Genomic DNA, 25,604 nt, shown 5'->3' with positions numbered 1-25,604 from the left:
TTCATAAACTGTAAAACACATAGCCTGTGCATCAATTTATGTCGATCGAACGCTGGATGCAAAGACAGCCGAGTCATGTGTCTCAATCACCAGTGCACACGGGGCCACCCAGCTCGGTTTGTTCGACGTATTATCTCTCTACTCTGTAACGACTACCACCCCGCTCAGTCGCACACAACATATCGCGGCTTGAAGAACCGCGCACTTGCATCACGACTTGCTTGAGTGAGCCGCAATGCGAGCAAAGGACGGGACGGCCCGCTGTGTGTTGTCCACCGGAACAGGCGTAGTCGGGTCAGACTGGCTCTCCTCCGAACGGCGGGGAGCTGGCACGGTGTCGTGACGGCCGCCATGGTGCCGCCCGCGATGGCCGTGCTTCTTTTCAGGTCGGCGCCCAGCAACCGTGGTCCATTCGTTACCCGAGGCTTTCCTCGAGGCCTGCGTACCCGATGCCGTGCCCGCCGACCTAGCAGAGCCGGAGCCTGTACCGACACACGATCAGTCAGCTGACCCACAGCACAAGGCTGAGAGGGCGAGCTCAAGCGTGCCATCAAAGTGCGGTTGGCTGTCACATACCCTTTCCAGATGGCTTGGTGGCAGGGGTCGTCGAAGTGGTCGGAGAAAACTTGGCAACAGGCTTGGGACGCGGAGCCGAGGGTGCCGCGGTCACATGGTGTGTATCATCCGTCATGCTGCTATCCGTGCTACTACTGCGCGAGATGGGCTGGACTGCAGCAGCGCGTCCCCGAGACGCACTAGAAGCTGCCGGACGGTTGGGTGACTGCATATCCCACCACAAGCCGAGTATGAGTCACAAGTAAGCGGTGCAATCCCCAATGCCAACAACCAGAAATATTGTTTGCAATGACCACAAACTACAAGTTCAAAACGGGAATCATGTTGTCAACCCGCAGCGTGCAGTAGCCTCAAGACAACACCTCACATACCGAAGGTCCTGAGCCACCACGCACAACAGATGCCAACTGTAAAGCAGGCATATGGGCGGCAAAGTCGCAGAAGCAAAAAAGAATGAGTCAAAGAAAAAGCCACCCGCGAAACAAAAGAAACGTGACGACATTGGGATCGGGCAGCTTCCAGACAATGGACAAGGCGCCTGTCGGGGGGGGGGGTTTTTTTTGAACACATACGCTATAGGCCGTCACAGGCGCAGTCGGGGGGTTGGCGGGAACATGTTTTTGGGCAGATAAGGGGGGAAATGCATCAGCCTACAAAGCACACATTCCAAGCGATGACAAGGTCAGCTTGACGGCGTTCAAAATACAGTCTTGACGCGCCCGCTCCGCCGCAACTTCTTCGACGCAGACAGCTTGCATTTGCCCCACACACCTCGGACATTCGCGGGGGGCCAGGTGGCGGGACCCCGGCCTCGACACCATGTGGCACATTGCCGGGCGCCAACGTAACGCCAGTGTCTCGTGATCTCCTTCGATGAGGCGATTGGTTGCCACCTTGACGGTTGCGGTGTTGACGTCCGCCACCAGACTGTTGCCCTTGGGCACCATCGTGTTGGCCTGGCTGGTGCTGATGCCCAGCATTCCCAGCGTGATGTCCTTGATGGCCATGCCCACTCGACCCTGATCCCTTGCCCGTGGCGCCAAGGCCACCCTGGGTGTGGTTGCCTGAGCCACGCGCATTGCCTGCGACGAGCCAACCCCGTTCAAAGTGCACGTGATCAGGATTGATTTTCTGCAAGCAAGCAGTTGGATGGTCAAATTGGCCTGACCAACAAGACCAAACGCACCTCCGTTTTGATGTCTCTTCGAGTCCTTGCGATGATTGTTACGCCCCGCGTTCCGGCCTTTGCCGTGGTGAGTTTGAGTTGTGGGGACCTGGCCACGCATGTCTTGCATGTTGCCAATGCCCATCATCATGGTTGGGACCATCATTTGCGGTTGGAAGGTCCAAGGCATATTTTGCTGCAAGAATAAATAGGAGGGGGATTGCACGGTGAGATCGAGCACAAGACTGAACAATTGAATAGGTGAGCAGACAAACAAGCCATCGACAAAAAAAAAGAAGGCATTGCATACCGTCAGTTCAGGGCGGACCATGGCGGTTTGGATCTTGATTTGTTCGGGGATGGGATTCAGGTGCACGTAGGCACTGGGCGCGATCGAGACCAGGTCCTTATCCAACCAAGCCCGAGCCTGAATAATCAGCAAGCAATGGCCCGGGCAATCAGGACGGCCAGCATTACAATTCAGAGAACCGGGTATGCTTCGCTACTGTCACGATGAAACCAGAATAAGGCTTTACCTCATCAAGAACTGCTGCACTCTCAAACAATAGTAGCCACATATTGTTGGAATCCAAAACAATCTGCTTGCAAACCAGATCTTTTTTGGCCAGAATCTCTTTGAGCCCGTCCGCAGTCAAAGCTTGCTGATGATCATCCACCATCAACGTCAAGGGGTCGGAGAGCAGTTCGTGATTCACGGGCTGGACGATAGACCACTGAGGATGAACATTCAGACTCGGCATATCCATCATGACGCGTGTGACCACTTTGACATCTCGTGTCTTGGCCTACATGAATCGAGACATGATAGTCAGGCGATGAAAAAGTTGTGCACAGACAGGTTATGTTCACCTTTGTCTCGTGCTTTTACCGTGCATTTGGCAGTGACGCTGGGGGGCAGTGGGTGTTGACTACGCACCAGGACGTTGCGGAATCGAGCGATGGTATCAATGGCCACATGCATGGAGGGGTGAACCATGGCGCTAATTAGGTAATGATCCTAAACGGGTCGAAAGCACACAAGCACGATGTCCCGAGCTCGTGAGTGCCTTCTTTCTAAATGGGGGTTTGCTTTTTTTCCTTTCGCAACCTGCGGATAACTTTACAAAAAGGCCAGCATGGCTACCAAAAAAAAAAAAAAAAATGCATTCCCACCTTGATGAGGTTGGCAGCGCTAAAGTAGTAGCCGATCTGCTTTTTAAGGAAGATGGCTGTTTCCTCGCTCACGGGCGTCGCCCTGGCAAGATCGCGAGCAGAGACATGTTGAGTCCGGTACAAGGGCCAAGAGCGCGGGGTTTGGAATGTGACAGCAGGCTTTCAATGACAAATGGATATGCTACTGTCGAGCCTCAGCAGCAGCAGCACGTGCTGTCTACAAGTCCATACGTACATGATTTCGGCTGCCGATGCGGCTGCAAGTGGTGCGCGAGCGGCAGTGACGCTCGAGTTGGCTGGTGCGGCAAAGGGCATTTGGTACATGGCTTGGCCCATCATGGGGGCATGCATTAGAGTGTAGACGTGTTGGCGTTGACCAAGCATGGCAGATTGAGGTCCACCAGCCACACCGGGCATGGCCATATGAGGAGGCATCATGCCGTGAAGAGTGGGAGAGCCCACGGGCATAGTCATGCCCGTGGCGTTGACAATGTTGGGGCTAGCCTGGTTGGAATTGGGTTGGACGCTGCTCATGGGTATTGAGCCCGGCACAAAGCCACGTTGGATGGGACTTGCGCCACCGACGGCCGGCGAAGAGCCTGATGATGACGCGTGAGCCGGACCATCACGGTTCGGCCGGGTGGCGTCACTCATACTACTGATGGGCGTGTTCCTAATAAAATCGAATCGAATCACAAACCGTGGTGCCCAAGCACAGGTCCAGAGCGCTCGAACAGACCTCTCGCTACCTTCAAGGTAGGAGGGTCAAATGAACTGCGAGCGTCAAGGAAGCGGAGAAGGAGGAGGAGGAGGAGGTAGCGCCAGGTCACTCAAGTCGGGGACGGCAGCACAAAAGTTTTCGGGGGCTCAAAAGTACTCCTGTGTGCCGCCTGAAACGAAAGAGAGGGTCTCGCGCGCTCGTGCGCTGCGGTTCGGTGGTGAACACCCCTCGTCCCAAAGACTTTAGTCTTCCTTTTCCTCAACGTCGATTTCCCAGCCGGATCATCCGCACCGCCGTATTCACAAGAGCAACCGAGAGAGACGTGAGAGACGTGGGAGAGAGAGAGAGAGAGAGAGAGAGAGAGAGAGAGAGAGAGACGTGGGAATGTGAGAGAGAGAGAGAGAGAGAGAGAGAGAGAGAGAGAGAGAGAGAGACGTGGGAATGTGAGAGAGAGAGAGAGAGAGAGAGAGAGAGAGAGAGATTCAGAGAGAGATTCAGAGAGAGATAAAAGTGAGACAATGAGGAGACTGAGAGACTAATGGAGGGCGGATTGGGAGACTGAGGGCCGCATGTGACGATCATGATGACTGACTTGTTGATTATGAGAACGAGAGCGAGAGAGAGCGAGAGAGAGAGTGTGTGGAGGAGGGTGGTGGTTGAGAGCAAGCGCGGCACGGGTACGCGTGGCAGTTGGAAGCGGGTGATCGTGATGGTAAGGGGAGGTATTTAAAGAAAACTTCAAGTTTAATGCCTCGAGCAGTGTGAGGCTAACAGAGGGGTCGCCACTTGATTGCAATTGGGCTAATCTCGAAGCACTTTTGCATTATTCCTTAGGGCAAATAGCATGCGCTTCGTGCCAGGTGGTAGGAATAGAGGGGGACCGGACTACGCTGGCCTTTCTTGTCTTGCCTCCTTCTTCTGCTTGTTCGAGGATCAGGTGTGTGTGCGTGCGTGGGTGTGTGCGAGAATAGCTTCCAAGAACGGTTGGTTGTCCCGGTTATGCAACTTTTCAAATGTCATGTACATCGAATTGGTTCTGTCTCTGGACTCGCGACGCGTCCAAGCGCTCGCATGCACCTCACAGAGGTTGATCGGGCGCACCCGATGTGTGTGGGACGTTGTAATACTAAATCCAACCGGCCAAGGCACTCGGCCAGCTCTGCTGCACCTGAGAATTTTGCACAAACTAGCGAGCTTTGTCTGGCACCCATCGGCGATACATGAGTTCTTTCACCTATGTCAACATGACATGGCGACTTATGAGACGGGCCTCAGTGCAATGGGCAATGCCTGGATCGCGAACGTACGGCCATTAAGGATCAACAACACACCTGAAACTTATCCAGACAGCTGGGGTCGCGGAGGGCAGCACCATCGACCGCACGGGGACGCACTACATATGCCACCATAGCCTCTTTGCCCGCCTGACGCCAGCAACAGTTCGAGGTGAGCAGCGGTCCTTCGTGTCCTCAGGATCAGGCGCCAAGGGCGCGTTGACGCACCTGGCCCGATACGCGGCTAACGGCTGACAGATAGTGCCAGCTCATGGTGGGTTCAGCATGCCAAGGATCAAAGGTGTCTGCCCAGGCAGTCCTCACAACGATCGAATAGCTAGGTCGGCAAATTCGTGAGCCGTCCGGCCCGTTTCATTCGAGTGTGTGTAAGTGTGTGTGTGAGTGTGCCTCTCTCTGTCTCTGTCACACACACACACACATACTCTCACCTCGAGTGATAAAAGGTCGGTCCTTGACGATATATCAGCCAATCGGCTGCAAACTTGAGACCTGTCTTTGGAACCCACCCACGGCTGTCATACAAAAAATGGTTGGCAGGTTAAAGCGTCAGGTGAGCAGTTGTGGGTGCAAACGAAAAGAGACGCGGCGAAGAAGCAGGCGGCGGTGTGCTGGGCTGAATGGCAGGCTACCGACCTGCGATAAAAGTGATAGACGACATAAGACTGCACAAAATTAGGTTTACTTTGGATGCATGCTTGCCAGAACTCTAGAATTGTCATAGCCTACGAACAACTGGCCATCAGATAGGGCCTGTGGTGCCAAACCCCAGGCTTGCATGGTCAAGGGCATTGACCGACCTGTCCTGTTTGTGACTTCACGTTCAAACAGCCCAGGGCATGTGCTAGGAAAAAAGCCTGCTCCTCAAATACAGCATTGTGAGCGTATGCCCGTGGATGCAAAGCCAAAAACCATGCTGTCCCCGATGTGCAGGCGGGCGGGGGGGACATGACACATTCACCTCTTCAAGACTGAGCTGCAGGTACTCGCGCGAGATGAAAGATTCTTCGGTCGGGGTGGTCTCAGGTTCGTCGTCGTTGAGGTCATCAGCATCTGCCTCAGCGTCCGGGTCCTCGTTGGTTGCACCTTCGCTGTCGTCGGGGGCACCAGGAGCAGCTTCAGCCTTGCTCTGAGCGTAGTTTTCGCGCAAGAAATACAAATCTGCCTGCAATTTAATGCGCTTGGCTGGATGCGTGTCGTCCTGTCCATAGATATTTGATTTGGTGAGGGTCAAACAAGAATACAAGGCATTGCCACGAGCACCCAAGGTTAGAGGAGTAGAGGATATGGCACTTACGGCGGCAATTTCCTTCTTGAGTTTGCGCTGCTTGGCTTCAAAGATGCGCTGTTTCTTGCGGGCGATGCGCTTTTCGTGGGAAGATTCTGAAATGGGGCCGGGCGGCACAAGGGTGTCGCCAATGTGAAAGGAGCCAGGCAGTCTCGGATAGGCTTGCAGGTTGGACCAAGGGGTGTGTGTGTGTGTGTGTGTGTGTGTGTGTGCATGCCTGGCAGCTTACCGCGAGCGTCATCACCACGACCGTAGCGCAGCACTTGTTTGCCATACATGGGCTCGGATTTGGACAACACGCCTTTGCCGAAAAAACCTTGCTTGTAGAGCCAGGCCATGTCGACGCGATCCGTGACTTGGACGCCCAGGCCATTGAAGATGCCGTCATAGCGATAAAATTCACCCGTTTCACCGTCCATTTCCACAGCCTCATTCTCAGGCACGGGTTGATCAAGTTGCCGATACAGGGACAGGCGGGTGGCTGCAGCGGCATTATGCTTCATGGCGCACGGCAGCACACGGTCATGGCCCTTGCCCCCACGCTGTATCAATCACACAAGCGCACAATGCGTGTGTTTATGGTAAGACCGGCGTGTCATCGGCGCTATCAGAGCCGCAAAGCAACTCCGCATGACTCACCTTTCTCGTGGGCTTCTTCAAGTCCTCCCCAGGCCCTGCATCACCGGCATGCAGCTCAACCGAGGGCTTGAACTTGCGCTGCCCCCCCGCCATCGTTTCGTTTCACTTTAAAAAAAAAAAAAAAAAAGTGCATGTGCTTTAAATTTGTCTGACAAAATGTTCAGGAACACTACCAAAATACTCAAAGCCAAAAAAATTGGAAATCGAGGTTAAGCTTATGACATTACTGGCCAATTCTTTTGTTTGCCGTTATTCTTTTGTTCTCCGAACGTGCGAGAGCGAAATTCTTTTGTTTTCTGATTTTGTTCTTTCGTTTCTTTTGTTTGCTTAAAATGATTCTTTTGTTCTCATTTGTTTTCTGATCTTGTTCTTTTGTCTTTAGTTCACAATTTCGTTGTCTCTTTTGTTGTCTGATTTTGTTCTTTTGTTCTCTTCCGTTCTCTGAATTGTTTCTTTTGTTTGGTCGAATGGATCTTTTGTTTTGCAACTTCACATGTCAATTCACATGTCGTCAGTTCAAATTCTACGCAAACAGTTGTCGTTCTACGTCCCATATGACTCTGGTGCGGATCCACAAGGGATGTTCTGCGATTCGACAGCCTTTGCCGTCTCCGAGACGGCATGCTCGCTTCGTTGCACAGTCGTGGTTCATGCTTGCAACTTCTACAACGTCAGAGACTTGTACTAAAGCCAATCGTGCTTGGGCCGACTCGTGTTTGTAGCAGGGGAGGTGGCACCAATATGTTAGTGGATGCGTTGGACAGCCGTTCGAAAGCATGTCTGTGTCTCGATCGAGGATGGCCAACAGCATCAAAGACTCTGGTCCGCCAGTGTTCTTCAATCCCATCAGAAAAACGCCTGTGAAGTGGGCCCATTGAGTGAGTGTTATTGTTGAACCGGTCGAAATGCGCACACCAGTGCATACCGTCCAATCCATCGCGGGTGCGAAGAATGTATTCATAACGTAGCCGTGTCCACGGGCGCGGGCGTGGTGCCTCTTCTGGCCAGGTTGATAGACCGCGAATGGTCCATTTGGTACCCCAAGACAAGCGATTCCACCCGGTGAACGTGTTGTCCTCGAAAGCACTCGCGCCATGAACGGGCATTGTCGCGTCGAAACCAATCAACTGTATCCACTCGGAGAGGGGTTGGGCCAGGGCCCTCTTGCCCGGCGTTCTGTAAACACAGCAGACACGCATGGCAGGAAGCGATAATCAGTTTTGCCTGGCATAAACTTTTCAATGTATCATGTGTTGCCTGTGACTAGTCATGTCACACCTGGCCATTGTCTTGCTCAGTCTCAGGTGACGATGCGCTTGGCCTTGGGCGTCGGCTTCTGCTGTTAGTAGCCGGAATAGCATTGGAGCATGGCGAACCAATGTGGCTTGCCATACGCTCTTATCGATGCCGCGCGGTGGTGTTGTGGGTGCACCATGCAGGCTGAACAGCAGTTTCGTCTATTTGAAGCACATCGTAAGCTTTGTGTCTTGTTTGTGGTACAACGGCCGACTAATTTACCTGCATGAGGTGGGCGCGTCCGATATCACGCGCGAGATGCCTCCTGTTGGATTTTTTTGCAGCCGCCTTTGTGTACTTGTTCATGGCCTCCGACCTTTCGTTTGACAGAAACCTTGGTCCGCATTGTTTCAGGGCATGAGTAAGGTGCCACGTCTAAAAAAAAATATATTATGCTGTGAGGTGGGTCGGGTCGTAAACGTGCTCGGCATGGCTTACCACGTGATGGGCCTTTTGAGAGTTTGGCCAGGCTAGCTCTAAGACTCTTGGTCCAACGATCAAGTCGAGTTCCTGCCGCTCCTCAGCTGTCGTGCTGGGGCCAAGGGCAATCTGACACGATGAGTTCATGGTAAGAGACGTGTCATGGCGAAAGATTATAAAAGGCACACGACACAAACGATAATTGCGCTAGCACCGGTGCGCCGTGATCCGACCTCGGCACATCGAAAGCACAAGGCCACGACTCGCATCATCCTAGTCACAGACAGTCCTCGGCGGGTATTTTTAGGCCTAGTGTGGCCTGTGCGGAAGTGAGCACGGTCAATCCACAGGAGTACTCAAACTCGGTGCTCTTACCTGGAGCGTGTGCAATCCAAAACACCTTCTCGTTCAACTGCCATCGATATGAAGCACCGTTCCACGACCCCATCTCATTCAAGCGAGGCTTGTGACCTTCACGGGGATGCAAGCGCCTATTGGCACAACAGCTGTTAGACATCGCTCGAGTGTCCCGACGGCAGGCCAGACATACTCATAATCTTGGATCAAAGTCTTCATTTCCCGGGACATTCTGGTTCTCACGGTCTTTGACAACCCACGCGCGCTGAGGTCGCGGATATTCTGCACAACATACTGAGAAGGGCAACAACATTTGCAGGAATGAGACATTGTTTTGAGGGCATAATACATCTGCATGCCAAGAGGTGGGTTTGACCTTGAGTATGCCCAATGCCCATAAATGAAGGCTCTCGGGTGGGTTTTGGAACGTGTCATACACGTCGATGACGGCGGGCCAGGGGCTGCGCTTGTCCTTGTAACCCAACGACTCGTGGTTGGCCGTGGCGGATGCATGCGTCCGGAGAGGCGCTAAGCTTGGGTCCTGGGCTACTCCATAGCCAAGGTCTTCTGCTTTCTGGAGAGCCTTGGACTCGTCTGGGTCAGTGGTCTTCATCCACGGCAGCTCGAATGGTTCTTCTTCAAGAGTTAACTCGCGGTTGACCCCTGGGCCATAATATTCGTTGCTCTTGTTGCTGGGCGGTTTCATCTGAATGATAGAGTCGGCGAGGTCTTTGTTCTTTTCTTGTTCACAATAGCAGCACGGAAAATTTGAGCCGCGCGCATGGTTTGCACAGTCGGACCGCCTGGGAGTATCGACCAGTAGTCGTGTAATGACAATTTTAAGCTACGCGAGAATGCGAGTGTTGTCGACGCATCCACACACACGCACATGCACGCATACACATGTAAGATGGCATGGATTTTCTGGCACAGCAATGGCGGCAATCACCGGGAAAACACAACATTGAGTTGAATGCTTCGTGGCACATCATACCTTGATATATTTGTCAGTCTCTGGATCGAATACCTCGACCAACTTTCCGTGCTCTTTCACGATCTGCTCTGCAAGAAGGAAAATGTTAGCCTCTGGCAGGACTTGCGAGGTACCCAAGTGAATGATGAAGCGGTTCCAATTGTTGTAGCTCAAAGTGGTGAAGCGACAAAAAAGCGACTCCATGGTCTTCCGCCCAACCAAGACGTCGTCCTAAAGAACGAAACATACTCAGACGCTCCATGGTAGCACCAAATGTTGAAACCTGGCCATCACGCACCTGAGATATATCGATGTAGCAGGGGAGTACAATATCGTCCTCGATGATGGTAGCAACATGATTTGCCGGCCATTCACCGGCAGCGGAAAGTTCAAACCTTTCATTGTGAAGATTGTAATAGTGGTGTTGCTTGGTCTCTTGGTCTTGGCGCCGCAGTACGCTACTTCTTCCTTTGAAAAAGTCTGCTTGCATCGGGTGAAAGACAGTGCCTTGGGAGTCTTGGCCCCAGGAGACAGACATCGTCGCAAGCTGGCGCCGAACTTCTGGGACTTGCCACGCCATCGCAACCGCCTTGCCAAGGCTCAAATACGCTACAGTATTCTTTCGTGGCAGACCCAAGGTCACGACGCGTGAGTCGTCGAGTTAACGGCCATATAGATGCTATAGGGCAGACACCAACCTCCTGGCTTTTGCCACCGTGAATGTACTTCACTGTGAGAGTGTCCAAGGATATATCTGGCATGGGGTCGTAACTCTTCACAACGTCTGTATTGATTACGCGAGCATGATGAGTTTTCCAGCTCAAAAGATGACCGGCTTGCATCGACCTACCCAGAGGTGCAATTTCAGGTAGCATGGGCTGAATGACGTTATACATATCCTTGACATCGGCGGAGGAGATTTGGCTGTGAAGAAACAGGCGAGTCAGATCACATGCTCTCGTTGCCGTCGCGAAATGTAGTGGAGTCATACCGCAAAATGCTGTGGGAATGAAACACAAGACAAGCTGTCGTGTATGCTAGAGTTCCTGGGGCGGTTTCACGTTCCAAAGCTGCGTCTTCACCATCCAGTTCCTCAAGGAAGACATCAAGGTCATCGTCTTCACCTGCCCTGTTTTCCTCAGAGCTGGAACTGGAGACAGAGGTGGCGTCATCGTCCGATTCGGGGTCCGAGGCGGAAGGCATGTCGTCTCTGAAGCCGAACGCAGGATCGTCGGCGATGGCGTCACTTCCAAATCCTAGCTCTGATCTGTCATCGGAACAATCGCTATCAGCTTCCGACTCATCTTCAATAGCTGCTGAGTGCGACGCTGTGTGCAAATCTTCACAGTCTCCGTGTTCAGTCTGCAGCTGTCCTGCTGGGAGTTCATGGGCTGGCGATGAAGGAGCGCTGGTCCGACCGGTAGGAGATCCGTGTTCGGTCTGTGAGCCCTCACAGCTCCACTGGGCATCATGCGCTGCTTCCGGCTTTTTTTTTGGACTTCTTTGCTTTCTTTGAGGCGCTTTTTGGCCGGCCTACGGGCCGCTTTGGCCCGATGAAGCCCACGTCTGATTGGCGCGGCCGGCGCGGTCGCTGACGGTAATAAGGTTTTCCTGATTGTGATACTACGCGGCACACCTCTTGCTCCCATTCAGGGTCAAAAGAGAAGAGATCTGGCCAGGTATTCATAGCAGGCAGCTGCAGAGGCTCTGGAGACTGTGCCGACGAAGCGGCATCAGTACGTGTTTGATCCGTTCCTGACGCCATGACGTTACCTGGCAAACTGTCAAACTTGGCAGAACTGACTGATAGAGTTGATGATCGAGCGAGCAAGTCGTTGTCAGCAAAAGTGACTGTTGCAACGGCGTGGCCGTTGAGTTTGGTTTGTAACGACCGCGTCACACACTTGCTATTTTTTTCTTCTCTTCTCGCGTCGACGATACGAACTGTGGCACCAGTCGCAGACTCTCACGTCATGGAGCTGCACAGGACGCCACACGGGTTCAGAGAACCACAAGGGACAGCCAGGCGGAAGAGTCCAGGCCGATACGCATGCCGCCCGCCTCGAGGATGTTCAAAGGCAAAATTTGAGATGAAGGCGTTCGCCAGTTCTCTGCTCGTTCTCAACGGCCTGGCGCCACTCGAAACTTCAAATGTTCTCCGCGTCGACCGCACGTCAGGTATGAGGCTAATGCGAGAGGATATTTTGAAAACACTGATGGGGGCGGCTGAATTTGCAAGGTGGTCAAGGGAGAACGGTGACCTGCATCCACTAGCGTCGTACATTGTCCATGTGGCACGAATCTCCCGCTCCGGTCGTCTAGCTGGCGACGTGAGAGGCGACAACGGTGATAAGAGGAGCTGGTTGGCTCAGCCAGACAAACATTCCCACACTGTATTCGGCGGCTTTTACCTGCGACCATTTTTTTGAATGTGCTTCTCTGCTTGCTTACAAGACCTTTGGCTTGACCGAGTCTATCCTTGGAACCCATTCACAAGTGGCCACCTCAGTGCTGATTATATCCGCAAGAATCTATGCTTTGCTGCGAAGGTTTTGCCGTTTTGTTACACCAGGGGGAGAGAAGCCGACCTCTTGCCAACACAGAGGCCCCTGCGAAATTATCCCAGGTGTGAAGGAGTTTAAATCGGCGACGCTGGTCAAAGCTGTGCAGAGGTAAGATCATGCCCTACTCGTCCTCACCAGTCGATCTCCTGTCTCCAGCTCTCACCATCTCAAATTCTCAGTTTATGCAGCAAGCCAGATGGGTTGTTCATGCTCTTTGCGAGACGTTCTCCGAGCTTGCGTGACATGAACGACTTGGCACTTCTCTTGCGATTGTCTGCTGTACAGGAAAAAGATGAGATTGTTTTGGCTCTACGAGACGGCAACCTTTCACAAGCGCTACATCTCTTCATCAACAACATCAATCCCCAGAACCGACATGACCAGCACCATTCCTTACACCGCTCTCACACACTCGCGCACGAAGATGCCGGCCATCAAGAGCAGGAGAAGGAGGCTTGATCTCCCTCCCAAACAGTGCACAACGGAAGGTACCACATGCGCTTCCAACACACTGGTCTAATTTACATTTATGACAGCGCAGTGGGCCTTCTCAAGGATAGAAGCCTCTAGGAGCTTTCACTGCACGCATCCATCCTGAATGAGCCCCAACGAGCTGCTCCCCGCCACCACCCCGCCCGTGCCAAAAAAAGAACAAAAGAAATAAAAATCGATAAAAAATTAAATTTTAAATCTAATTACTGCACATGTACCCGAAAACAGAATAATTAAATGAAAATGAGCAAAATAAAATAACCCCTGTTTTTTAAAAACTCCGGAATATTTTTGGGGTCTTTCCTTGTCCAAACAATTTTATAAAACTTTTGAACATCAATAAATCGAATTTAAAACTTTATTTTTTTGGCTTTGAATATTTTGGTAGTGAATAAGCCGGTTATGAAGACGTAGCCGAAAAACTACTACATGTAGTATAGATATAGGCAGCAGTACTACTATAAAGAAGAAGGAGTTCAAGAGAGAGGGATTTATTTACACAGACAGCGTGTCGCAATGGCAGGGGTGGTCATTATGGCAGCGGCGGGAATGTTGGGGCGGCGCGGGCTGGGAGCGTGTGTGAGTGGGGGCTGGGGGCGGCATCAGTGGCGGGGATTGGCCTATGAGCAGGGACAGTTGAATCCGAGCAGTCGGCGGCGAGAGTACTTTTATTACGTCGATCACAACGGGTTTCTGTTTCTGGACGACGCCAAAATGAAAAACTTTACGAGCTGCTTTAAAGGTGGGTTTGAGCTGGCTGCCATCACGTCCATGCGGGGCAGGCTGGCTGTCAGTGCCGCTTGGCTCCTTTTGACCCCGAGGTTTCGTGCCGTTGCGTCTCACAGTCTGTTCACTCGGCGTTCAGATCGCGAGTTTCTCGACTTTTTCTTCAAAAGGCTCCAGGTGAACGAGACTGGCCACCACGAGCACGAGTTTCCGTTTTTATCACCCTGTGGCCGCGAGTACAACTACGTGCGCTGTGACGACACCCCACTCGTGTTTACCCGTCTTTTGCCAGCACGACACCCCGTCAAGCAGGTCTTTGATCTCGATGCCGCGCTGGACGCCACTGCCACACCCGAACCCTACGTGCTTATCTACGGCGGTCAGCTGGCCGTGGACTTCGAGCCTGAGCTCTTGACCATGACCGACACGGGGCGTCTCTACTACCCCACACCCAAAGAGCTGCCCCTGGCCCACGTCACACCCAACACGCTCGTGGCGAGCCCGATTGCTGTCTCGCTTGGTCGCTACATGCGATTTGGTGCCGAACGCACCATTCTGCACTGGCAGGGTGAGGCCGTCGACATTGACGTTCGCCTCGACGAGGACGACGAGACGACGATCGGCAATGAGGCCAACGCGAGGAACGACTCCAACAGTGGGGACCCAGCAGCCCCCGAAACCCAGCAGAAAAACCCCACGTAAACCGTCAGAGGCCGGTGAGGCATGGCCTTGAGCCAGCCCCTCCACTTACATTAATGCACTGGCACGGCCGTTGGCTTTGTGTGTCCTGTGATCATGACAGCGCCGAGCGCTCATCGTGGTACATGTATGTCGTGCTGGATCAGAGCGTACCACCACAATCGACTTTTTCAATGTCAACTGTCTCCAGGCCCGGCTCAGCGCCTCATGCCACTGCAAGTTACCCAACTCTTGGCTCCATACAAAGTTCACAGTCAGAATTGCAGCCTGACTGATCCTCACGCACGGTCCAAACTAGGCAGCGCAGCCGATCACCTCACCTTGCAACCCAAGGCCGCCAGAGGTTGAACACCAGCCGCCAGAATAAAAACTGAAATTTTAAATCAGTCAGAGATTTAAACACGGTGCAACGTCTCTCTCACCAGGTCTCTCTCTCTTGAATTTTTGAGGTTGAAATTTTCATTCTTCTCGATGTGTGTGTATGAGAGAGAGAGAGATTGAGAGAGAGAGAGAGATTTAGAGAGAGAGAGAGAGATTTGAGAGAGAGAGAGAGAGAGGTTTGGTCGGTTTGAGAAAGAGAGATTTAGAGAGAGAGATTTTAGAGAGAGAGAGAGAGAGTTTGAGCGCGCGCGCGTGCTTGGAAGAAGAGTCTTGGGGGGAGAGGTGGGAGGCGAGGGGACGGGTGCTATCGGTGGGATCACGGTGGAGTGAGCTGTGTTGGTACAAGGAGGGTGTGGTGATTTTTTTTTGGAGTCGCTTGGTCAGCTGGGGAGCGAGTCGCCTCATTGCTCGCAGCACCGAGTCGGGGAGGTCCTGAGGCCGCCACCACCATGAAGGATACATGGGGGGCCTCGAGCCAGTCCGGGCCATTGGTCAGCTCAATGATTCGCTTGCAGCGCCATGGGCTTGCGCTGTTGGTCATCTTGCTGGCCTCTGCCAATGGTCAAGTCGCCTCGACCACGAGCACCGTTGCAAGCGCAAGCACCATCTTGGTGGCGAACACGACCGAGGCTCCCTTCTCGGCCTCTTGCATTAATGCAAGCTCCTACTGTGAGCAGGTGCTGATCGAGTATGCGATTCCTGATCCCTGGGCATTTTGCCGTGACATTGCTGTGGTTTGTGCCAACATCTCGAGCTCTTTGCTTGACAATTCGATACCTGCCAACGCCAGCTCCGACCTGCGTGATCTTTGTCTCAACACGACACGCTACTGTGAAAGCACGCAAACCACAGACCCCATCCTGACGTCGCTGCGCACCACCACGCTGGTCGAGACCATCAGCGAAACACGTGCACGTCTTTTGGCTGATATTACTTTTTATGTACTGGATCTGCACGCTTCGGTTGGACGCTACCATGCAAGCGAGCAGGGGCTCAGCAGTGAATGCACGCTCGCTGTTTGCAACGCCTCACTTGCCGACGTGATCCTGGGTCAGGGTCCCCCAGCCATGCAATCTTGCGTCAACGATACCTTTGATACTTGCGCCAATTTGGCACACCCTGGCTATACCCCTTCGCTGTTCAATCACAGCAGCGCCCTGCTTGCCACTCAATCTGTGCTTGCGCGCGCGGTCTTTGAGGATCCGATCATGATTATTCAGGGAGAGAATCCCACCTTTGACCAAGTCTTCTTGCAACAGGCCCTCAAGTCCGTCTCCGCAACCCTGGCTCTTTCCAGCCGCTCAGTCTCGTCCGTGCGTCGTATCTACAGCAACGTGGCCTCGAGCATAGATGACCACTACGTTGTGCTCTTCAACCAAACCATGGAGGACGAGGCCTTTATGCTTTTTCAAGCCGCCCAGCGGATTGAAAATGCTCACCGCTTCCAGCTCGTCCTAGATGGCTCCAACGCTGATCTCGGTCTGCACCCTCGTCACCCCTACTCTTGATAACCCTTTTGTCCATCGGTCCCGTACCTACTGCACCCTTGCAGCTCACGGCACGGCTCCTTCCTAGGTATTCGTTTGTGTCAGCTACTCAAGGATAGACTGGGTGCAGTCGTCAACTTGACCCTTTTTGAGGACGGCATGCACGCTCCCACCTATGTGGCGAGGTTCGTGTGAGCCATTTGAGAGTATTCAGCTCCTCTCCGCTTTCTGCCTCGCGCTGACCGTCATTCTCAACGCATTTCAGACACAGGCGATGTCGGTCCTCACCTCTTGTTCACATGCACGTTCTGTGTAGTCTGAACCAGAGCAATTTGATTGTCATGCTGCTCACTGGTTCAAGCGTGACAGCCGACCTGCTCGTGGCCTGGAGCCTGCTGGTGTGTGCGCTTGATCTTGACTTTGCAGGCTGGGTCTTTTGCCAAACGTCGGCCGCACCGCGGTCAATCTCTCACTGCGCCCATGATCTCAAACCCTTAGGAAGAACTCCCGCTCCTGATCATGTTGCCCAGTCGTGGCTGGAATGTGTGGCAGCAACTCAACCTGCAATCCCCACTTCAAGTGGCTGGTCTGACATACGACGCCCTGGAGATTGACTGGAGTGCCGTTCAGCCCCTATCCATCGATGAACTAGACGCCATCAGCTTGGAATCGCCGACGCTTCTACCTTCAATAGCAGCTCTGTACCAACGCGTCATCCTTAACCTGACAGCTGCAGCGCACCCCAGTTTCCAGGGCTTTGAGGCGACATCTTTCATCACCACCGGCTGGCCCGTGGATAATGCCACCGCAACTGGTGAGTGGGCCCTCTCTGACGTGGCACAGGCGTACATCAGCCAACGCCTGACTCCCGAGCTGGCGCGAGATGTGGTCGCCAATGAGCCTCGCATAGTGAAAGCCACAGGTCGGTCTGCTGCGCCAACCTTTTCGCAACTTGTTTTGAAATCCTTTTCACGCCTGACCGATCAATATGCAAAAACCGATATAGGCCAGATCGGTCGGGTAGCCGAAGAGGAAATGCGGTTGCTTGAGGCGCTCTCCTTTTTATATATTTCACTCAACATTAGTTCGGAGCAGGTCAACACGACGCTGTCCGAACAGGAAGAGCTGTCACAGTACACGCGAGACGTGCTTCTAAGTCATTTTCCCACCATGTCGGGAACCACAGACTACCGTCTTTTGACCAAGGCTATTCCCACCATGCCGCAAATAGCAGACGAATCCGACGTTTTTCTTTTGCAGCCCACCTCTTTCTCGGTCACAATGCAGCTGCAAGCACCTTTAACACTTCCCGTCCCAATCCTAGCCTTTGATGAGTTTGGCATGACCGTCGTCGATGCCAGCGCCTTACCCGTGGCAGTGGCGATCGAGCCCGAGGTGGGTGCGTGTGTGTACGTGCTTTGGTTGGCCGCTACACATTTGTGCTTCCAGCGTCAACATTGATGTTGGCCAAGGTCTCTATTGCCTGCTGATCTTGAAACCTGTTTGTTGTACCATTTTTTATCTATTTCAAAAACAAAAACCAAAGGTTTGCGATGAAGTTCGGGGTATTTGCCCCGAATGTGACCGCACCGTCATATTGCCGGTCATAGGTGGCGTCCTTGTCTTCCTCGCCTTTGCTCTCTTCATTCTTTATTGCGGTCGTCAAAAGGTACGTTGTGGGTATGCAGGCCAGTGGCAGCATAGGACAATCCTTCTGGACTCTTCTCCGCGTTGATATTCTGAAGCGCCGTCCTTGTCCTCGCCTATTTGCTTGCCATAGGTCGGCGCAATGCTTTTCGAGCAAACAGCCAAAGCAGAGCGCTCCGCTGAGGTGTGTCGTCGTTGCTTTTCGCCGTCCATGTTCTTGATCTTCGAGCCCCAATTATTGTTGACACATGACAGTCTCTTACTTTGGCTCTCATGATACCACCGACTGATTTTGGGCCCGCATGTGTTTTTCCGTGCTTGGACAACCCTCATCTGCTCAACATGTGATGCTGGCGGTGATTTGATTCGACTCACTGGTAGATGGCAAAGCACGAGGTTGAGGTCAAAACGACCTTCTTGGCCAACATGAGTCATGAAATTCGCACGCCACTTCATGCCATCCTATCCATGGGTCGCATGCTCTTGGACAGTCGGTGCGCTTTCACGTCACCAACTGCCGCCCGATGCTCACTTTGCATTTATTCTGTCTGAATCTCCGGCGCTGACTTTGAATCTTAACGTTTCCTGCTCTCTCAAAACCACAGTTCAGAGGACCCTAATGCATCCCAGCAGGACATTAGCGATCTATCACAGCTCATTCGAAGCTCTGAGACGCTCGAGGCGCTGGTCAACGACATCCTTTTCATTTCCAAGGTATGTCGCTTGGCTGCGTCTTGGTTGGGCTCGATGCTTTCGCTCTCACGTGCACGCATCAATGCGCTGTGCTTCATAGATGCAAACTTCTTCTTTCAAGCTGGCTAATAAAACCTTTGATGCCTGCGAGCTGCTGGAAGACATTACCCAGCTCTTGGCGCTACGGTCCGTCAACAGCTTCCTGACTGATTTGATCATAACACGAATACTGCTGGCCACTTTTCTGCCAATTACACAGCTTCCATATGAGACTACTTGTTCTCATGGTATGCACACTTCAACTCGGTGCAGATGGGCAACCAAGGATGTCGAGGTCATTGCCCGTTTAGAGGTGCCTGAATTTCAATTTGAGGTGCGTGGCTCAAATCAAACCCTGAGAGCGAGGGGTGATGCATCAAGATGGCATCATTGGGGCGAGTCTCAAACGGATCGGCCCAGCATCGTGCCACCGCGCCCATCACCTATTTTTTGGCAACTGGTTGGCAATTCCTGTCAGTATTACTCCTTGATCAGCTCACTTTTCATGATTGTGTCTCTGCAGCTTTATGCCGATTCATTGAGGCTCCGTCAGGTACGTTCACCCACGGAGCCGGCTGGTCTACCGCCCCCGTTCTTCTCCCGCTCTTTTTTTTTCTTTCATTGTCGTGCCGGATTTCAAACGTGATTTCTGCTCTGGCAATTTGATTTTCTTTTCATGTGGGGCCGTGGTTAGAGATATTGCAAATAGCTAATGCCTCCCTTTATTGCAGGTGCTTACGAATTTGGCTACCAATGCTATGAAGTTCACCGAGCAAGGCAATGTCGAGCTCTCGCTCTTCTGCATCGATTTGCATCCGGATGACGACTATGCCTCTCCAGTATGGCTCAAATCGAACTCCACAGCCAGTTTCAAGTCTGGGTCTGTTCCTGGCGGAGGACTGACGTTTGCCTTTTACGGTGTGATTTTAGAGCGTGGATGAAGCTGTACCCCACGTGCTTTTTCAAGTTAAGGATACGGGCGTGGGTATGGATCGAGACACCATGCTGAACCTCTTTGAAGTAGGTTGTATCCATTGGAAACGAGTCGTTACTTCCAGTCCAGTTTGCACTGGCTTTATATTACCTGCAGAAGGCCAAACCTCATGATTCACTTGTTGACCTGAATGGGCCGCATGTAGCGCTTTTTTCAAGGCGCGCATTCCATCACCAATGCCGTGGGTGGCGCGGGGCTCGGACTCGCCATTTCTGCCGAGCTCGTCTCGCTGATGGGTGGTACCATCGGGGTATGGTCAGCTGGCGAAGGGCTGGGCTCGGAGTTTTGGTTCACTCTTCCCGTACGCTGGCAGCCCCCTCGTATCGAATCTGCTGATGAGGTGAGCTCATTGGTGGCGCTGAGATTGGCTTGTGCATATGCATTGTGGCTTGGCCTGAACCTTGGAAGCATTCCATGGCAAGCATTGGTATCTGACCGCGTACGCATGTTTGCTTCTCGCAGTTTGAGAATGAAGCCACGGTTGCTCGCGTGGCCTACGAACCGAGTGCCGAGTTTATTTTGAAGCGCTGCAAGGTACAGGCCGTGTTTGACATGTACATATGCCAGTCCATGTTGCGTCGGTTCTAACAGCGAGCTGCTTTGCCATAATTTGTTTGTGTTTGTGTGTGTGTGTGTGTGTGATCTTGATAGATTCCGTTTGCCTCGGAACTACAAGGCATTGCCACCAAGCGTTTTCAGGGTCAATTTGCACTCGTGTGCTCTGTGCACGCGGGTATCACCAAGGTTCAGCCCCAGCCGCAAACTTCTATCTTCCTCCAATATGGCTCGAAGCGAATGGCAGCCTATTCTGGGGCTTCTCGTCTAATGAACTCTTTCTTTTTATCTTTGTTGTCTTGGCTTGCCGACTCCAGATCGTCGCCAATTATCTGAAACGATGGGGATTGAAGTTTTCTGTTGGCACCTCAGTAAACGCAGCTTTTTTGGCGGTGCGTAGATCAACATTCACCAAGGGAGGGGGTGGTGGTCTTGGGTACCTGAATTTTGTTTGATGCTTTCGTTTTACAACTGTGACTGGGTTTGATACTCACCTCGGATCTTGTCGGTCCGAATCAGGCGAAATCTGAGCACGGCGTACAACGAATGAATCAGATATCTGTTGCCATTGTTGACGCAGACGTTGTTGCCGTATCTGAGGAGGAAAAGTCTCTCTCCTGCCGGTATGTCGAGGCAAAGCTATTATTGGGGATCTCTCAGCCACAGGCCTACCTTAGTCCTTGCAATGTTTTCCTGGGTGGGCTCATTGCGGTGCCTTCTTTCGCAGTTTTGTGTGCCTCTGCAACGATTCTCACCGGCGTCTATTACAAACGGGCAAGTCTGAAGAATGGGCAAGTTGTGCGGATCATGTCTTGCTGGCCAAGCCAATCAAACGCCTCTCGCTGTGGAATGCGCTGGTCTACGATGAGCCGGTCTGTACCAGATTGCTTTCGGCCGTCACAAACATTCTAGGACTCACTTGACGGCACCAGATCGTGAGGAAGTCCGCACAAGTCTCACCAGCACGCCCCGTGGTGTGGAATTTCCATATTAGAACCACGATTCTCCAGACGTGACGGCCGTGCACCGGACGCAAGATGCCTTTTCATTCCGCCGGCACAATCGACCACTATCAGCACATGCACCTCGCCGCCGCGTTTTTCAGCTTCCTGAGGAGACAGTCCCAGAAGCAACCGTGGCTCAAATTGCACTGGTAAGGACTTGAGATTATCAACGGGCGGACGTGGTTCTGACTGACATATGTTGATGGTCACGTGGGCTGACGTTTGGGTGTAGGAGCAGTCTGCGACAAGTGCCACCAGCCCAGTCTCGTCCTCGGTCGGTGATCGACAAAATTCCTTTCGTGTTTGAATGATTTACGTGCGTGTATCAAGAAATGGCGTTTGTACGCTCATCTGTCCTTTTTCCTCCCTCAACTACTCATCCTAGTTGCCACGCATTCTTTTGGCGGAGGACAACCCGCTGAATGTGCAGGTTGGTCAGCCCGATGCAAACAGTCGAATCTAGTCGTCCTCGAGAAATTCTCCATCGTACCTCATACGCCAGCATGTTTCTGTCTTTTAGATTGCTCTGCGCTTTTTGGACTCGATGGGCATGAAGGACGTCATTTTGGCTCGGGACGGACAGCAGGCCGTCGACAAATTTGCCACTGAAGGACCCTTTGACCTCATTTTGATGGACTGCCAAATGCCTAACCTGGACGGCTTTGCAGCCACCAAGTTGATTCGCCGATACGAGCACGAACATCTATTGGGCCGCGAGGTCCCCATTGTAGCAATGACGGCCTTTAGCTTGCCCGAGGATCAGGAGAAATGCTTGGATCAGGGCATGAATGACTACATTTCCAAGCCGTTCACCAAGGAGCGGATGCGAGAAAAGGTCACGCAATGGCTGCGAGCTGCAGCAGCTGCTACGCCCAGCTATTCCCAGCGAACCTCTCTTTCGAAAAAGCCGTCCTTTCGATCACAAGCAAGTTCACCAAGCCTCAATTATGAGCAGCCACCTGTCTTTGTGGGACAGAGTGCGATGAGTGTTGGGGTGCCCACTGTTGCGCGCGCAGCGCGCACTGTTCAGCGGCCTTCCAGCTTGAAGACGGCGCAGCAGAGTGTGAGCGAAGAGCCTGAACTGTCACCTTTGACCACAGAAAGCAGCGTAGCTCCGACAACCACGAGCCTATTTGGCTCAAGCCAATTCGAAGCTGCTTTGCGGGAAGCCAGCGGCTCTGATGATCGGCAGCCAACGCCACCAACCACAGGTGCCGAGACAGCGTCAGCCGCGAGATCGACACAGCAAACCTTTGAGCTACCCAACATGCAGACAGATATGCTCCAAATGCTGTCGAGTCTCAATGGCACGGGTAATAGCAGCACGGCTTGAAGGGGTTGTGATATGGCTTGCCGATGTTACTCATTGAGCTGCTCCCAATCTTCAGCAGTGGTTTGCGGCAAACGCTCAAAAAAGAGCTTGAGCAAGCCACGCAGCCGATCCGAGGTATGATCCAGCTTCAGGGAAGTCGGCGTTACTATCGGCATATATGGGTTACAACGCATGCGAAGCATGTGAGGCGACGAATGTGGCCACGTCAAAGCGGTGAGGTTGCAGCTGGCTGTGCCAGATACAGTGTGTGTTTGTGCGTGCGTGCGCGCGTGTGTGGGCAAGCGCATGGGGATTCGCAATGCCACGGCTCAATATGGGTCGTTTCACGTAATCAAGCGGAATTGACTTGGCACGAGCGGAACCGAAATAGTGCATATCACGTACAAAGTTCATCCTTGGAGGATTTGGCCAGCACCGTCCGCGAGAGATGCAAAAGCGAAGCCTGCACGGTTTCCTCCCAGTTCTGCAGCGCGCAAGGAAAAAAATGAAGCAAGTGGTGCCAAAGCAGCGGTAGATCAAGTTTTTGTTCAAATATTCCTGCCTTATGCTAGTAGTCGGTGTCAGGCCTACCTGTTCTTGATCCATGGAGAATTCGAGGGGCAGGATCATGGGAAGAGCTTGTCGGGCTTGAGCGCACAGATTTTTCAAGCTGGGAACGTCAAGGCAATGTGGACAGCGTCAGCACCTGCAACAATCTGAGGATGTGTCTGAATGCCGACGTGCTTACCGAAGAAGCTCCTGCATGACAGCAGTGGCTGCGGCCAGGTGCCCCGCAGCCTCGAACAAGGTTCGTTGGGCTTCCTCATCGCTTTCAGCGAGCGCCAGAATCTGCAGGTGATGCGGACATTCAAATTATGATCATAACAAATGGAGCCGCGTCCAAAAGTGCTAGACACAATTGGCTGGCCCAAGCTCATGACACGGGCATCGCTCAGTGCAGCGGGAACATGCCTGCTGATAGCTGCCTTCAAGGAGCGCCGTGAACTGGTCGATGTTGCTTGGTGAGGGGTCCTTGAAACGCGCCAAAAGTCGCTTTTGCAACAAGCGATACTGCGTGGCCGCTTCATCGAGGGCCACGCGCAAAGCGCGGATAGCATTGCGCATCTAAAGGCAAGAGGCGTTTCAGTGCCAAGAAATGAGCTTGATGGCCCAGGCATCGATGGTCGAGCTACAAGTGAGCACTGCGGCAGACCTCAAAGTGTTGCTCCAGGATGCGGAAGTAGGGATCGAGGGGCATGGCCTCTGCAAATTCAACCTTGACCTCTTGACCTTGGCGTCTAGCACAAGATGACACGCGGTGAGAGTCTTTCTGGGCAACGATGCTCGGCAGACCCGTTTCATGAAGAGTTGTCCAAACAGCTTTGAGGAATGCGGTGCACTACGAACTTAAAGTGAGCATGCAATGCTGCTGTGAGGGCTTGGAGAGGGATAGCCAGGGCAGCAAAGTCATTGCTTTGAACACGATAGCGACCGGACGTCTTTGCAGCAATGACGCTGACAAGTGAGTCCGAGTGCTGCATGCGAAAGCCAATCGCTGGGGTTTCGTTGCCGTGCAGGCCCTCCAATGCGTCTATTGGGTGAGGCGTACGCGAGAGTGGGGAACCTATTCAGCGTCCACTCAAAGCAGATGGTCTGCATCCAAGGTGCGGGCGAGAGGCACGCTACTCGTCCAAAAACGCACCTCCAAAGAGGGTGTTCATGCCCACGGGCGGCTGGTTGGTTAGGATGGTCAACTATGTATAGCATTGGATGGCACATTGGTGAGTGGGGCCGGCATGACCAGCCACATTGCTTGAAAATGGTGAGCCACGCGTCAACTTTGCCAGTGCTCAGGAGCAGCAGAGAGCACGCCCGACAGCATTGGTGTAGGCAAGCGCTGTAATGACCTTGTAATCAGCTTGCTTTTCGGCGGCAGCCGGCTGCAGAGCCATATCAAGAGGAAGGGAAAAGGTGTAGTCGTACACGTGGGGCTCGTCTATTATGTTCAGTCGGTCAGTTAAGGAGTTTCGGCATGAGCATGGGCGAGTGGCAGCGTTCAGCTCGTGAACAAGAAGGCTCGTATAGGTGGCATCGAGGCATGATGCACGCAGGGAAACAAACCGTTGATGATACAATCTACAACAAGCTTGACCTCTAGTGCAGAGGGGGGAAGGCTGTCGGCCAGACCAAAATGCAAACGCACATCGACGGTGGTGCCGGTTGAAATTTCTAGCAGTACACATTGAGATGAGAAATAGATAAAAAAAAAAAAAACAAAAAGAACAAAAAACAAAAACAAAAAAACAAAACAAAACAAAAACAATGAAAAATAGGGTATCTCAAGGTCGTTTTGTTTAGTGTTGTTCAAAGTAGTGGGGCGAGATGGCTGACCTTGATCTCCAAGAGAAATTTCTTCATGGTCACACACAATTGGTGTAAGCGCTACGATGCGTACGCTGAGTTGTGTTGCAGTCACGTCCGCTGCCGTGGCAATGGACACCTAGATACAAGAAGCACACGCATGGGAAATAGATGAGACGGAGAGGCCACCAAGATGTGGTCTGATTTCCATGGCCTCGAGCCCTGCTGTGTGTGATGGGGTACAAAACGTGGAGGGATGTTGAGGCAGCAATTTGCAGCGTACGGTTGTGCCATGACTGAGCGTAAAGCCGGTCTCCGGATCCACCTGAAAGGTTGCGCCAGAGGATTTCCATGGGTGGTGTGTGCGGTTAGCCGCGTGCGGGTGCTGGAAATGCGAGCTGCTAAGAAGTGTGCCACACTTACCATTTCATCGTGGACAAAAGCACCATGTGAAAGGTGGATGTGTTCTTGAGCTGTGTCCTTGCTCAATGCTGTATGGCAGCACAAGTCCATCATTGTGAGAAAGTGGTTGCTAGACACACTCACCTGTATGTGCCTGCTGGTCAACGTGGGCCATGAAAAGCAGAGCCTGCTATGACAAACCTCCGGCAGCGGCAGCGCGAATGACGCTTTGTAGTTCGGTCATCTCGGCATCCAAGGCCTAGTCATGGTTATTGAGACAGATGGCCACGTGTGTGTGTGTGTGTGTGTGTGTGTGTGTGTGTGTGTGTGTGTGAGTGTGTGAAAGNG

General features: G+C 52.7%; 5 protein-coding genes across 5 annotated transcripts in view; 2 read left to right on the top strand and 3 right to left on the bottom strand.

Annotated features, from left to right (window-relative positions):
• Positions 1-210: 210 nt before the first annotated feature.
• Positions 211-10,104, bottom strand: MONBRDRAFT_33176 (uncharacterized protein; the record flags this gene model as incomplete). Its single annotated transcript, XM_001747299.1, has 28 exons — positions 9,922-10,104; positions 9,223-9,771; positions 8,589-8,699; positions 8,373-8,484; positions 8,133-8,311; positions 7,780-8,030; positions 7,540-7,712; positions 6,855-6,932; positions 6,445-6,757; positions 6,225-6,310; positions 5,876-6,128; positions 5,728-5,843; positions 5,613-5,680; positions 5,359-5,442; positions 5,138-5,246; positions 4,967-5,059; positions 3,967-4,193; positions 3,150-3,587; positions 2,915-2,996; positions 2,679-2,759; positions 2,278-2,547; positions 2,052-2,168; positions 1,851-1,937; positions 1,470-1,658; positions 1,149-1,226; positions 948-983; positions 577-781; positions 211-482 (listed from the first exon to the last, which is right to left on the bottom strand). The coding sequence occupies exons 4-28, from the start codon at positions 8,454-8,456 to the stop codon at positions 211-213; spliced, it is 3,969 nt and encodes a 1,322-aa protein (XP_001747351.1). The 5' UTR covers positions 8,457-8,484; positions 8,589-8,699; positions 9,223-9,771; positions 9,922-10,104.
• Positions 10,105-10,848: 744 nt separating this feature from the next.
• MONBRDRAFT_37805 (uncharacterized protein) lies at positions 10,849-12,321 on the bottom strand (the record flags this gene model as incomplete). Its single annotated transcript, XM_001747298.1, has 3 exons — positions 10,849-11,433; positions 11,537-11,844; positions 12,162-12,321. 3 exons carry the CDS (start codon positions 12,319-12,321, stop codon positions 10,849-10,851), a joined length of 1,053 nt encoding a protein of 350 aa, XP_001747350.1.
• Positions 12,322-13,490: 1,169 nt separating this feature from the next.
• On the top strand, positions 13,491-14,387 carry MONBRDRAFT_33175 (uncharacterized protein; the record flags this gene model as incomplete). The annotated part of the gene is made up of 2 exons (XM_001747398.1): positions 13,491-13,698; positions 13,822-14,387. 2 exons carry the CDS (start codon positions 13,491-13,493, stop codon positions 14,382-14,384), a joined length of 771 nt encoding a protein of 256 aa, XP_001747450.1. The 3' UTR covers positions 14,385-14,387.
• An 875-nt stretch (positions 14,388-15,262) lies between these two features.
• MONBRDRAFT_26982 (uncharacterized protein) lies at positions 15,263-22,514 on the top strand (the record flags this gene model as incomplete). The annotated part of the gene is made up of 23 exons (XM_001747397.1): positions 15,263-16,241; positions 16,338-16,434; positions 16,566-16,647; positions 16,748-17,171; positions 17,256-17,648; positions 17,860-17,918; positions 18,030-18,080; positions 18,278-18,390; positions 18,502-18,610; positions 18,690-18,775; positions 18,902-18,962; positions 19,107-19,181; positions 19,360-19,467; positions 19,559-19,648; positions 19,768-19,872; positions 20,085-20,156; positions 20,274-20,366; positions 20,495-20,569; positions 20,697-20,800; positions 20,905-21,049; positions 21,283-21,330; positions 21,567-21,611; positions 21,702-22,514. 23 exons carry the CDS (start codon positions 15,263-15,265, stop codon positions 22,512-22,514), a joined length of 4,227 nt encoding a protein of 1,408 aa, XP_001747449.1.
• Positions 22,515-23,402: 888 nt separating this feature from the next.
• The window catches only part of MONBRDRAFT_33174 (uncharacterized protein), a gene marked incomplete at its 3' end in the record, with an annotated part of 4,466 nt that continues 2,264 nt past the window's right edge, over positions 23,403-25,604 (bottom strand). Inside the window, exons 10-19 of the mRNA XM_001747297.1 lie at positions 25,458-25,515; positions 25,278-25,345; positions 25,138-25,179; positions 24,885-24,993; positions 24,615-24,722; positions 24,401-24,489; positions 24,196-24,247; positions 23,901-24,084; positions 23,707-23,791; positions 23,403-23,618 (exon numbers count right to left, since the gene is read on the bottom strand). Of these exons, the coding sequence (XP_001747349.1) occupies positions 23,403-23,618; positions 23,707-23,791; positions 23,901-24,084; positions 24,196-24,247; positions 24,401-24,489; positions 24,615-24,722; positions 24,885-24,993; positions 25,138-25,179; positions 25,278-25,345; positions 25,458-25,515 (1,011 nt within the window). The remainder of the gene's footprint in view (positions 23,619-23,706; positions 23,792-23,900; positions 24,085-24,195; positions 24,248-24,400; positions 24,490-24,614; positions 24,723-24,884; positions 24,994-25,137; positions 25,180-25,277; positions 25,346-25,457; positions 25,516-25,604) is intronic.

This window comes from Monosiga brevicollis, genomic scaffold, assembly GCF_000002865.3.
Source record: "Monosiga brevicollis MX1 MONBRscaffold_16 genomic scaffold, whole genome shotgun sequence".
NCBI classification, from domain to species: Eukaryota; class Choanoflagellata; order Craspedida; family Salpingoecidae; genus Monosiga; species Monosiga brevicollis.
The sequence above is the reverse complement of the archived record's forward strand: the minus strand, read 5'-3'. Positions and strand labels throughout refer to the sequence as shown.